The sequence below is a fragment of the Chelonoidis abingdonii genome, chromosome 4 (genome assembly GCF_003597395.2).
Source record: "Chelonoidis abingdonii isolate Lonesome George chromosome 4, CheloAbing_2.0, whole genome shotgun sequence".
Classification (NCBI taxonomy): Eukaryota; Metazoa; Chordata; order Testudines; family Testudinidae; genus Chelonoidis; species Chelonoidis abingdonii.
The window spans coordinates 40,333,606-40,347,959 of NC_133772.1; the positions used below are offsets into that span (position 1 = coordinate 40,333,606).

At 40.7% G+C, this 14,354-nt stretch overlaps 1 protein-coding gene across 1 annotated transcript; it reads right to left on the reverse strand.

Moving 5' to 3' along the window:
- Positions 1–1,080: 1,080 nt before the first annotated feature.
- LOC116828147 (uncharacterized) lies at positions 1,081–11,062 on the reverse strand. The gene is made up of 7 exons (XM_032786167.2): positions 10,726–11,062; positions 9,499–10,050; positions 7,864–8,415; positions 7,195–7,593; positions 5,314–5,352; positions 4,015–4,117; positions 1,081–1,766 (listed from the first exon to the last, which is right to left on the reverse strand). Exons 1-7 carry the CDS (start codon positions 11,060–11,062, stop codon positions 1,589–1,591), a joined length of 2,160 nt encoding a protein of 719 aa, XP_032642058.2. The 3' UTR covers positions 1,081–1,588.
- Positions 11,063–14,354: the final 3,292 nt, after the last annotated feature.

Consider the following 14,354-nt stretch of genomic DNA (forward strand, 5'->3'; position numbering starts at 1 on the left):
AGAGGGAGGTGCTGATCCATTGCTGGTGGGTGGGAGGCACTGGGAGCCGGGGGTAGGGGGAGCTAATGGTGGCTGCTGACGTATTACTGTGATTCTTTGGCAATGTACATTGGTAAATCCGGCTCCTTCTCAGGCTCAGGTTGGCCACCCCTGCTGTAGGTCATGAACATGTAAAAATCCCCCTGCCAGTCCTCCCCCATCAAATATATTTAGAAAAAAATCTTATTTGTGTTAAATGAGAGATGGGAAAGGAAACTACTGAAGGAACACACAGATGACATCACTGCTGTGCTAGCTTTTTATTTGCAATTTATTGAACGTACATTTAAAAAAGAAACGCATCTCTAACCCATAAAAGTGCAAATGAGAGCACACTTCTTGATCAAGGGCACTGAGAAACTATGGGCAAACATTCTGTTAACAGGTGCCTCCTGCAAAAATGCTTCAACCTGACTCCAATTTTCCAGGCTGCCAAACTGTCCTGCAACTTCCAGGCAAAGTATGGAAATCTCCACCTGTCTGACAAGTGGTTCCTCACACTCTTCCAACTGTTAAATCTTCCCATAATATCCCTCATAGGTGCTCTGAGACCCAGCTACTGAACCCTCTCACACTCCCCAGAGAAACACTTTAACCCAGCTTCCCGCCTCTGCAGAAAGCCCTGCCTCCCATCTTGCTGTACAACTTGCCTACAAACCCCTCCAACGTTCAGCTGCGACTCAGCCTCAAGACCCAGTCAGCATGGTGGACTTTCCTGCAATCCCCTCACTAAAGAGCACCCCATCTTTGCCAGCTCTCCCTATTTTTAGCAGAATATTTATTTTTCAGCTGCTGCTCACCCAAAAAGTTCCCCCAGTCTGCTGGTTCCGTGGCATTTTTAAAGGTTGTCTGTACTTTTTCCTGCGTATTTGTCTCTCTTCATAGTACTCATGTGTTGGCAGGTATGTTCCCTTCATCTCTAACACCCTGAGGAAACCCTCACCACTCACAAATAAGTGTGATGGCCTCCCTTCCAGATATCATACCATTCTCTCACTTCCTGGCAAGCCCCTAGGCTAACTTCTTCTCTCCTCTCCTAGTTACTCTTTTCAGATGTCATCCACTTAGACACTGGCTAGCATTCTATGGATTAACAGATCATTTTATGAATTTACAGAAACATTGCAGCTGTTTACAGTAGAAAGCGCATTCTAACCCAATTGTCACTTAACAAAGATGTAAAGAATTAGCAGTTCATCACATTTTATTTGAAAGAGCAAAACCCCCATTAGTATTATATAGTACATAATCAGTCAGGCCAGCCTTTAGCATTTGGTTAAATAGTGTCTTGAGCAAGCCAGACACTCCTGGATCCTCCCTTACTTCTCTCCAATTTAGAAATAAATTATTCACATCATTTTAATACTATAGTTATCTGCATTCTAGATAACTGCCCTGGTTGGCTCCCTACAAAGCTGGCCCATGTAATCAGCAGAAGTAGACATAAGAGAGGTCATAGTAATGAACAGTCATTGTTTGAAATGTTGTAAATTGTTACCGTGTAATTTCATTTAAAAAAAAATGTTTTGATACTGTTTGAAAAGCCCAGCTAGTGTGTGCAGCCATCGTAGTTACATACGCAGCCACCAAATATGATTATCTCCATAACGAGCCTCTTTCCAGGGTGATCTGGGTCTGGGCAAGGCATTTTCAGTTCCTTTTTATGCAGTGTGACTGGCATACAACAGCCACATTCCACATCTACCATCATCTTTGCGATATTTAGCCTGTTAAAATGAAGAGAAATCAAGTATTGGATTAGGCGAAAGAGCTGTTTGCAAGCCCTTAGCACAAGAGATGGGTTTACAGGCCATGTTCTAACTTGTATGGAAAGCGCATATCATGTAGATTCATGAGAACTTGATCCAGCTGGTTCTGAAGGATTGTGTCATTAACCTGTGCTTCTGAGAGTAATGTCATTTTATGGAGTTTACATGTTAAAAAAACATTTTTTTTCCCTAGCTACTACAAAGGTCTGTGACATGAGTTAAACCCTTTTGTGCCTCAGACAGGTTAAAATATAAAAAGATATATCCAAATGAATAAATATAAAACTATGGGCCAGATCCTCAGCTGGGGCAAACTGGCACAGCTTCATTGAAGTCAATGATTTATACTATCTGTTTGGCCCTAAGATCCTAAATAGATTCAGAAAGCTACATGTGGATACGCTTAAATATTATAGGTGTATATTTTAAAAATAAATTTGAAGATCATTCTCTCTGATTCATATCCCTCCTGTTATAGTGCTGTTTTTCCTGCAAGAATTAATAGAATCCTTAATAGCTAACGGTCTGTAAGCAATGCAACAACTTCCCCTGTTTTATGGGTTCATGATAACTTTTTGTGCAGGAGAAATATAGACCCCTGAACTTCTACTTTAACAGATACAAAACAAAACTTTCAATTTACATTTTAAGGTTGGAGCTTCAAAAGGGCATATGGGACTTACCCACTCAACTCCAGTGAAAATTAGCAAGATTTGGTTGCCTAGTTCCTTTGAATTCCCTTGAGAATTCCAACCTAAACTGCAATTTTAAGGCCATCCATTAAAATAAGGTGGTTCTCTGCAAAATGACTTTGAAATATCTATTGTTTATACGGTGGTTATATTATGCATTAACAACTTCTCTTTGCACAATTTACATGTTAAAAAAACATTTTTTCCCCCTAGCTACCAGCACTAGAATCTCAGCTGAAAAGCTGAGAGTCAGGCTATGTCGTTTTCAGGCTCTGATGTCAATAACAGAGTAACAAGTAGGAAACTATGCTATATCTGTGCGGGCGCTACAGAGCTAACAGGAGTAAAAGTAGTAAAAATTAATTTTAGATACTAAAGTACATAGATGAGACTTGGATTCTACTCTGAAGGTGCTATTTTTCATAGTTTTCTGCCTATAGCCAACTACATTTTAAAGAGTAAATTCTGTCACTGTCTGGGTGTGTGTATGGTAGAATTTGGCCTAGAGGTCTCAAACAATTTGTTTGTATTTACAGTAACAATTATATAAATATTTAAAGTAGGGGATCTGGAAAATGAAAAAAAAAATTGGTTTTGCCCTTTACTATTCTTATAGCATATGATCTATGAATAAGGGAAAGATTGGCTCAATTTATATTAAATTATCTATGCTTTAGCCTCTCTTTCCTTGATGATGGTGAACATCATTGGAAAGATAAGTGATCTCTCTCAAAAATCAGTTCCAGATATATTGTGGACTGTAAAATCTTTCTCCAATTTTAAGATCTTTGTTTATTTATTTATTTTTTTGTTTGTTTTACTCCATTTTGTGTTTGGCTACTAACCTGTATTTTAAACTGCTGATGGAGAACTGAACTCATTTATAAGCATGCAGCTTTTTGCTTCAGAATTTACTCATGTTAAATCTTGTAGCCGTTCACTGTTTTCGTTTCAATAACCTTGGTCTTTATGTTGACTACTGGGTGGATATAATAAACACTTCTATATAGTTCGAATTCGTGTGTATCACTTGCTGGACCTCTCCATTCAAGTAGCAAATTCCTAGTTTTATTGGACCCTTATCCCTTGCCTGTACAGCTTTATATAGTCACTGGGGCTATCTGTTTGAGAAATCATTTTCATAACTGTAAACACAACTGATCTATATGCAACATGATATAGTGGAGACTGCTGAAAAGTCATTATATATAATGTCACCAAATACAAAGTTGGGAGAAATGTCCTGGCTTACTTTCTACCTTTATTTGTAAACTTGGAGATTTTTGACAATTTTAGTCTGTGATGACCTCCTCTGTACATCCTTAGAAGTGACACGTCTTGGACGTTAACGTCCATGTTTTTATTTTAGGGAAGTGGGGAAATGTAGTTCTCTGCCTTGTAAAGTAGTTCAGCAGACTGGTGCTTAACAAAACACATTATTTTTAAAAAAGGTAATAAAATAAAGCAGTGTGGTTTAGCTCATCTTTGCTGTGCAATTTCTCATAGATCCTTACTTTGCTGAAGATGGACACAATCCTTCACAGCGGGTCAAGGTGACATTTGTAATACATCCTTTGTAAGTCACTTGCTCCTCATATTCAATCTCTCTGCAACGTTCTGTCAAATGTAAAAGAAAAGAAATATAATGATCAGAAGTCTAACTCGAGAAGATATTGAATTAGCTCTGGGACTGAAAGCAGACAGGCTAAACCTTATGGGAAAACATTTCAATTAGACATTTCCAATAGGCTGAAGAGAACTGATAATTAACAAGCCAATAATACAAAACAAGTAATTTTTAACCTAGGTAGAAATCAGACCTGAAACAAAAAAACACATTTGAGAAAAAGATAAGAAACTGGAATTACTAATGAATGAAATAGAATCCATTTTTAAAGCACAAAGTGAAAATGACAACCAACAGGGAAAACACTTGAACTGTATTACTGATGAGAATGAAAGGATACAAATAATACAGGCTATCAAGCCAGTTCTGATTAAAAAATCTTTGATTTCTTTGCCTTCTAAATAGCATAGAGGTTAAGGACTTGAAGTATGTCTCTCTGATATAACATGTCTGAAAAGAAACGACAATCTGATATAGCCAACGTACAAAACATCCATGCTATAGCATCGATCGGGCTAATGTTATCAAGTTTTAGCTCTCCTCCCCTCCTCTTCCCACCAGACTTGCATTCTAGGTGGAACACACAATGCTACTTGTTGCTTAGTGACTATGCTCAATGAGGTTACCAAGTGAAATATATTGACATCTTATTTTATATCATGAGGTAACTCAAATTAATACTACACACTGAGCAGTAAGTTGACTGAAAGGTCTAATGGTCCTAGTCCGGGAGTGCCGTGAACAGAGATTGCTTTCCCTCTATGGTTCAGCACCTCATTCTACTCTTAAGTTATCTTCTCTAATGAGTGCTTAGAGCAGTGCTAAGCCACTCATCCAAAAGAAGGGTTGCTGGGCTTTAGGACCAGACTATAGTATTGACAAAGTGAATGGAATAAATTATTAGGAACCGGAAAGTTTATCCTATTAGACACAAGGATGGGCTGACTCCTTCCAACCATTATTTTATAGTCTGTATCTCAAGAGCAATTATTTGAGTCCTTCATTTTGATTAAAACTCAGCTTTTTGAAAGGCATTGGTAATGTCCTGAAAGGTCAGGAAATGTATATGAGTTACCCACATAGGGGTTGATAAAGTGTTGGAGGAAAGAAAATAGCATTATAAATAACAAAACATCATGGAAGCCAACACAGCACTATTACATTGCCCACTGACTGAGGAACTAACCTTTTGAAGGTGTTGTAGTTAGTAAAGTAGATAGTGTGCCTGTGAAAAAGGAATACACAGTAAACTGTGTGAATGAAAAAAAACAAAGCAGATATCAAAACTTAAAAGATCATATAGTGGAGGAAATCTTTAGAGATTTAATTTTTCTCCCATTCCAACAAGGGGCTCACTGCCTGAGTGACATCAAGGGCAGTATAGGGTATTTTAATCAGGTATAAACAGCAAAATGTCATATCCTTTAATCAAGGTGCTCAATCTTCATACTACAGAAATTATCTTGGATTTATATAGTCCCTTTTCTACTCCATGGTATCAGAAAACACTTGACAAAATGAGTTACACAATCCATTTCAAATGATGGCTGTTGCATGAAACAAGATACTTTTCTCTTTCATCAGAAAAACAGACAGAGCTCTTAATCGGAATGCTTTTTCACTTCAGTTACCAAAATAGTCAGCACTTTGGTACAAAGAGAGCATTTAGTTGTCAGACAGGTAATGTGAGCGATGGCAGAATTCTGACAGGCAGTTACACAATTGGTTAAGCAAGCAAAGATCTGCAAAATATAGAGAGCTGCTCTGACTGCAATTATCCTCCAAAATTTTCAAAAGTGTACCCTCCAAGTTATATTTTCAAAAGAGATGTAGGTACCTAAACAAGTCAATGAAACTTAGGCTCCTAAGTCACTAACATGCTTTTGAAAAACATTACCCTCTAACTTTTCCAAACAGCCTATCAAATGAAAGATCTTCTGAATGAACAAGTATGTAACCTTGGGGAAACTCAAGTAATTATCAAATTCTTAACAGGTATTCTCATGCTACATGCACCAACTCACAAACAGTTGGAAATTCATCATACAAAGACAACACTCCCATCCCGCTTTTGTAAAACTGGTGAACGGGAGAAGTAAGTTGAGAGAAAAGGAAGACTTAAATACAGAGGACAATTTAAATCTTCCCGTCCAACAGTGTGAAGTACCAATTTTAACAGTAGTTGGTGGTATTTTCAGCCAATTCTAATGCATTTTCTCCTCTAAAAGATAAAAGTGGAGCTGTTCAATTGTCAAAATTATTTTTATAACAACGAGTTGAAGATGGTGGTTAAGCCGCAAACCAATGCCAACAGAACAGCAGGGTTTGTGGCAGGCAAGGAAGGAAAAGGTGTCTAAATACTCCACAGAGCCTAAAAAGAGAGACAGGATCAGAAAAATAAATGCAAAATAAAAAAAAAAATAGTTGGGGAACTTTGTCATTTCCCTACTCTTTTGTCTTGTTGTAAAAGGAACTATTTTCATAGTAGAAAGGTATATAACATTGCAAAAGCATGTAAAGTTAAAGCATACCAAATTAATAATATAACTAATAAGCTATGACACTTCTTGGCTATTCTTGCATGAACAGTCTACTAAGGTGAAAATTTTGTCCCGGTTAATGGCTATATTGATGAATCTCTAAATGGCAGTGTTCTGTTCAGGATATAATGAAAAATAAAAAGGTTTTGAATATACCAAAAATGGCATATTATATCACCAAGAAATACTAATGATGATTGTTAAATATTTAGTGGCGGGATCTGAAGAAGGCTGCTTAGCTGAATACATTTTGAATAAAATATTCACATAAAACCCATATTGTTCAGCTGCAGGAGTATGTGTATCAAAATAAAAAGGTGAAAGTGGGATGGAGGCAGTGAATGCAATTAGGGACATTTGCTAATGTTCGTTTAACTATCATCTTGTTTGAGGCTTATAACTATAAGATATATAAGCTCTTACATATAAACAGAAAAATTATTTTAAAATTATGTTAAAAGTGATTGTAGCATGCAAAAAACACAACAAACTATAACTGATTGCATAATACTCCATTTAAAACTTACCAGAGAGGTGAAAGCTTGTAGTAAATGCAGTAGAAGCTGTAGTTGTTTCATTGAATAGAGCTGTGGTTTTTGTTGTGGTTGGTGTTATGTATGTAGTTGATTTGACTGTGGCTGTCTCAGTTGATGAACTAGTTGGAGTAGTTGAAAAAGTTGTGATTTTGATGGTTGTGGTTTTCGGAGTAGTGGATGTTATCATAGTGAGTGTCGAAGCCGTAAATGTGGGAGTAGTCATTTTTGATGTCGGTTTTTTGGTGATTGAGGTAGTGGCATTAGGCAGAGTGGTGGATTCCAATGTTGAAAATTCTGTTGAGGTAGAGATTGGAGTAGTTGTTGGTGAAGTGCTTGTAGTGGATTTAATAGAAGAACTGGAAGTTGTGGTTTTTCTAGTTGACTTTATTACTGCAAAGTAAGAGTTTAAAGAAAGGGAAAAAATGAACATATGATATGGCTAAATGAAGACACCTCAAACTATAAACAAGATATTTAAATTGGCATATATAGAATATTTTGGACCAGTGAGCTTTCTGAGATGATCAAAAGAAGATAACACAGAGTAATGGTTCCAAAATTTCTGAATAAAGAAATCTGTGTTACATGAAAGCTATTAAAAGACAGGTATTATACCAGTAATTTCCCATGCACAGAATGAAACGAATGACTAAAATGTACCTGTTGGTGTTGGTGTTGTCCTCATTGTGGATTTAGTTGAAATAGTAGTAGAAGAAATTCCTGTCAGTGTTGTGGCTTTTATGGTGCTTGGGGTGATGGACTCTGATGTTGACCTAGCTGTAGGGACCATTGTCGTCAGAGTGATAGATGTGAGTGTAGTTGGGGTGGTGGTTGTGCTGGATGTGGTAGAGGTAATAGAAGGTGTAGGGGTTGTCAGTGATGTGGTTTTTGTGGTGGTAGAGGTAATGGTTTGCGGAGAGGTGGACTCTGATATGGTGGTCTCCATTGAACTAGTGGTCGAGGTAGTTGTCGTCAGAGTGACGGTTGTGGGTGTAGTTGGTGTGGCAGTTGTGCTGGACACCACAGATGTAGTAGAAGGAGTAGTTGTTGTCAGAGTTGTGGTTATCAGCCTAGTTTTTGGTGAGGAGGTTGGAGTGGACTCTGTAGAAGTAGTGGTTTTGGACGTTGTAGAGACAGATGTTATTGGTGTTGTTTTCGTCGTACTGATGGGAGTAGTTCTTTGTGGTGGTGTGCTTTCTATAGTCTTTGTTACTGTCAGGAGAAATGTGAGTTGTAATGGTGAGACTGACAAGAAAATGGTGGATTGCAGAAGAAGAGTTTACCATAAAAAATATATAAATATGAACAAGGTTTTCAGAGAGAGCCCAACTTTTGTGCTGGATTAAACAAGAAAAAAAAAGGAAATAATGACAAGTGACCCTCTCTCATCCTTCAGTAATGAAGAAATGGGGGAACACTTCAGGGTGCAAGACTTGACTTGAGGCAGGAGTAGTAGGTTTAGGTTACACCTTTCATGCAAAGCAAGAGTGTAAAGAAAAGAAAACAGCTTGAACCCTATGAGTGTGACTAAAGGAAGCAGGCCTTCTCAAACCATCAACCAAGGCTATTATATTCATCTAACTGGAAAATAGCTGTGAATATTCATGGAGTGCATATGTGAGAGAGACAGCATTCACATTCTTTGACTCTTATTTACAATCCATTTCAAACTCTTGGGTGTGTTTCCATTCAACCACATGAGTGCAGATGGTCTTTGGTATGTGCCTTTCACAAGAAGGTGTAGAGACTGGTTTGCACTGGAATGAATCAAGTGTATTGGCCTCTGTGTCCATACCCAGGAATTAGTTCAAGTTATATATTTACAAGGATCTATGCAATCCTAATGATTAAGAATCTGAAAAGGAGGTGAGGTATATTGGAAGAGCGAGGTTTGTGTTGTGAGAAAAAAGCAAGTTAGATAGAACAGGAAAAATGCTGTGTTTACACCATACACTTCCTACAAGAATGGCATTTAATCTCCTATAGTGGAGCTTTGTGACAGGGACTGCCCTTTTCTCATAGTCACTCTTCCCTACAAGATTCCAAGTTTCCCCTATCCTGTAACTTGCTTCCTCCCCTTCCTTGGCAGTGAGTTCCATAGCAAGGAGACTTGGATTTGCCTGCTAGGAGAAAAGATTGGGATTCCTCACTCTGCCAGATTAGAGTGACTGCAGGGCACTGTGGAAAGGGACCTTTGCCAATTAGCCTGAACAAACAAATGTAAGAGGAGTTGGAGGGGTAGACAGCAAAGCCAACGAATATAAATGTTGCTATGGCCTTTGTAGTTTTGTTTACCTGTTGGTGTTGATCCTGTTGTGGACTTAGTTGACTTAGTAGTTGGAGAAACTGTCGTCAGTGTAGATGTTTTTGCACTGCTTGGACTAGTGGACACTGATGGGGTGCTCTTTGTTGAAGTACTGGTTGATGCCATTGTCAGAGTGACAGTTGTGGGTGTAGTTGGTGTGGTGGTTGTGCTGGACTTGGTAGAGGTAATGGAAGGGGTAGGGGATGTCAGCGTTGTGGTTTTTGTGGTGGTAAAAGTAGTGGTTTGGGTGGAGGTGGACTCTGAGGTGGTGCTCTTCGCTGAACTAGTGGTCAAGGTAATTGTTGTCAAGGTGACGGTTGTGGGCGCAGTTGGTGTGGCAGTTGTACTGGACTGAGTAGACGTAGCAGAAGGAGTAGTCGTCAGAGATGTGGTTATCAGTCTAGTTTTTGGTATGGAGGTTGAAGTGGACTCTGTTGATGCAGTGGTTTTGGATGTTGTGGAGACTGATGTGATTGGTGATGTTTTCGTCGTACTTCTGGGGGTGGTTCTATGTGGTGGTGTGGTTCGTATGGCCTTTGTTACTGTGAGAGAGAAATGTGAGTTGATATGATGAGATTGAGAAGAAAATGATAGACTACTAAAACAAGATTTAAAATGAGTATATAATAACCTAAATTTGAACAAGCTTTTTCGATACAGCATGACTTTGTGCTAGATTAAATGAGAAAAAAATTGGAAGTAACTGACTGAGAGCAGGCCACCTTTCTTTAGTAATAAAGAAATGGGCGAGCACTAGAAATAAGTACCATTAGGGCAAACTTTATAAAAAAAAATGTGCACAGGTTTATACTGTTTTTGGAAAAAAACACAATATGGGTGATTTAATTACTACTCATGGAAAATATATAAGGACAGAAGTAACCATGTAGCACTATTTTGAATTAATATATGTCTAAAATGGAAATGGATTTTGGTAAGTAGTTTTCTGAGGAAGGTGCAGAGACTGGATTGCACTAGAATGAGGCGGGTGTATTGGCCTGTGTGTTCGTACCCAGGAATTAGTCCGAGTGAAATATCTACAAGGATCTATGTAACCCTAATGATTAAGAATATGAAAAGAAGATCCGATACATTGGAAGAGTGAGTTCTATGCTGAGAGAAAAATTAAGTTAGATACAAGCGGAAAAATCCTGTGTTTACACCATACACTTCCCACAAGAATGTGGTTCAATCTTCTATGGTGGAGGTTTGTGTACCTGTTGGTGTTGACTTAGTTGTGGACTTAGCTGATGTAGTAATTGGTGAAAATGTCGTCAAAGTAGTTGTTTTTACAGTACTTGGGGTGGTGGACTCTGTTGCGATGCTCTCCGGTGAAGTACTGGTCCGGGCCGTTGTCGTCAGAGTGACGATTGTGAGTGTAGATGGTGTGGTGGTTGTGGAAGGCGTGGTAAAAGTAGTGGAAATGGTAGGGGTTGACTTTGATGTTGTGCTCTCTGGAGAGCTAGTGGACAAGGTAGCCGTGGTGAAAGTGAGGGCTGTGGGTGAAGCTGCTGTGGCGGTTGTCCTGGTTTCCATAGACTTGGTGGAAGGCATAGTCGTTGTCATAATAATTATTGGAGCAGTTTTTGGTGATGAGGTGCTTCTTAGAATTGTTTTTGGTGAGGAGGTTGAGATGGATTCTGTTGACACAGTAGTTTTGGATGTTGTAGAGACAGACGTGATCGGTGTCGTTTTCCTGGTACTTCTCGTTGTTGAGGATTCTGCGGCCTTAGTTACTGTGAGGGAGAAATCGATATGGTGACGTTGACAAGAATATGGCATATTTACAAGGATCTATGCAACCTTAATGCTTAAGAATCTGAAAAGGAGGTGCCATATGTTGGAAGAGTGAGCTTTGTGTTGTGAGAGAAAGCAAGTTAGACAGAAGAGGCAATATGCTGTCTTTATACCATACACTTCCCACATGAATGGGCTTCAATCTCCTATGGTGGAGGTTTGTTTACCTGTTGGTGTTGATCGCGTTGTGGACTTAGTTGACGTAGTAGTTGGAGAAACTGTCGTCAGCGGAGTTGTTTTTACGGTGCTTGCGGTGGTGGACTCAGATGCGGTGGTCTCCGGAGAAGTAGTGGTCGGGGCCGTCGTCGTCAGAGTGACGGTTGTGAGTGTGGTTGGTGTGATGGTTGTGGTGGCGTGGAAAGGTAGTGAAGGGTAGGGTTGAAATTGACGTTGCTCTCGGGAGCTGTGGAGAACGGGGGGTCGTGTGAGAGGAGGGATGTGGTGTACTGGTATGGCCGGTTGTAACTGGTTTCAGTAGACTTGGTGCAGAGGTAGTCCTTGTCAGAGTTTTCTTCTTCGACTTTGTTTGGGTGAAGGAGGTTGGGCTTAGATTCTGTTACGCAGTGGTTTTGGGTTGTAGAAGACAGATGTGGTAGGGTGTTGTTCCTGGTACGTCTCGTTGTTGGGGTTTCTGCGTCTTAGTGACTGTGAGGGAGAAGTGTGAATCGATAATGGTGACATGAACAAGAATATGGCAGATTGCAGAGGACGAGTTTTACCTTGGAGTGAAATAATTGTATCATATGAAGAGGGTTTTAGAGTGAGTGCACTGTTGCTAGATAGGGGGTTCTCAAACGGGGGTGTCGCGTTCTGTAGAAGAGAGCCTCTGGCGACGCTGGGCCAGTGTTCCCTCCTCGGTCACAGGTCGGCCGATGGGCTCCCACTGGCTGCGGATCGCTGGCTATCCGGCCAATGGGAGCTGCTGAAGGAGCGTGGAGAGGACGTACGGCCGCCGCTTCCATGGCCTCGATCAGTGATCCGAGCAGTTGGGAGCCGCGATCGGAGCTGGACCTGCTGGAAAAGGGGTCAGGTTTAAAACACAGCGGCTCGGTTGCCATCAGGGGCTTAGCCTACAGAAAGCCAGCGACCCCTGTTTGAGAACCTTGCTAGACAAAAGCGACAAAAAGTTGGGTTAACATGGAAGCGGTCCCCTCCATCTTGAGTATGGTATAATTTGGGAAATTGCTGACATCAGTATCTAAACTCCAGCATTGGGATAAATAACAAAATTTGCATAAAAGACACAGGCATTTCTGTTTGGAACCCAGTCAAGCCCAGAACATTTCTGGAAAAGGAGTTATCTTGTGATCCTTGTGGTGGTTAAGAATCCTCCTGATGGAAGAAATATAGGGCGTGGAACAACCCATGTCTGACTTTGTAAGGTACTGTGTGTCTTTTCTGGAAGGTTTTGTGTATGTTGTTGCTTCTTGAGGTCCCACGTTAATCTAAGCTTCTGGTTACATCCATATCTCCAAGAGAGGAGATACTCCGATCTCTAGGCGCATCAAAATTTCTAAAGAGAGATTAGCGTGCCAGACATTTACCCAACCCCGAAAGGAAACTGGATATGTATTCTTGCAGGTTAAGTCCCTATGGTTGGAAAATGCTGAACGTGTTCTGCGCCTCTGCTTGAAGTAGGCGTGGAGCTGGCATTTCTCACCTCATTCAGGGTACGGTTCTTATGCTTGTTAACCCAGCCTGGTTTAGCTCTCTTATCAGGGCACCAGCTAAATCTGTGGGACCGCTGTGTCTAGCTTTTTAGGCCCGAAAAGATCTAAGGTGCAGGGGAGCTATTTTTAGCTTCCAGAGGGCATCTTGCCCCTATGTCTTTGCAACTTTCTGAGAAGGGCCTCTAATAATGAGGGTCTAAATCGAGACGACAATCTGGCTTAATCTGTAACTCTTATTACAAAACTGACTGTCAACTCACCGGCAGGAGAGTAGTAGGTTATTGCTCTTTGTTTCCTGCAAAGGAAGAGGGAAAAGAAAAGACAGGGTTGAAACCCGGAAGGGTGACTAAATGAAGTAGGCCTTCCGAAACATCCATCAATGCGAATACATGGGCCACACTAAAATGCCACCTTGGCAGTGAGTACCGACAGCAAGGAAATGGGGCACGAGCTTCCTAGCGAGATGATTGGGCCTCCATGCTCACGGACCTGACGGGAATGTGACTGCAGGGCACTTTGGAAGAGAACTTGCAATTAGTCTGAACAGAGAAATGTCAAGAAGGAGCTGGGTGCGGTCGGGAGGAGGGGGCTCAGAGAGCAAGCCAAGAGAAGAAAAATATTCCCTCATTGCCTTTCGCCATCATAGGTACCAAATGTAAACGCTTTCAGTTAGGTTTGAGCAGAAGAAGCCTATTGTAGCCGAAAAAAGAGCTGTTATACAAGTAATTGCCCAGATACACATGATAGGAATGACTAAAATGTACCTGTTGTGCCCCGTTGGGCTAGTTTGACGTAGTAGTGAGAAACTGGTCGTCAGTTGGAGTTGTTCTTTAACGGGCTGTGCGTGGTGACTCAGAGCGGCTGGTCTCCGGAGAAGTAGTGGTCGGGCCAGTCGTCGGCAGACGTGACGTTGTGAGGTGGTTGGTTGTGAGGTTGGGTGGGCGTGAAAGTAGTGGAAGGGTAGGGGTTGAACTTTGACGTGTGCTCTCTGTGAGCTAGTGAGAAGGGAGTCGGGTGAAAGTGAGAGGTTGTGGTGTACTTGGTATGGCGGTTGTACCGGTTTCAGTAGAACTTGGTGGAGATTAGTCCTTGTCAGAGGTTGCCTTCTCGAACTGTTTGGGTGAGGAGTTGGCCTGGATCTGTTGACGCAGTGGTTTGGATGTTTGTAGAGACAGATTGAAGGCTGTGTTCCCTGTATGTCTCCGTTGTGGGGTTCTGCCGCTAGTATGTTGAGGAGAAATGATGAATCGCATAGGTGACGTTGACAAAAATAAGCGGATTGCAGAGGAAGAAGATTTTACTGGATAAAGTATTTAAAGCATAATGAACAGGGGTTAGAAGAGGCAACTTTGGCTACATCAATGGGAATTATTTTTTTG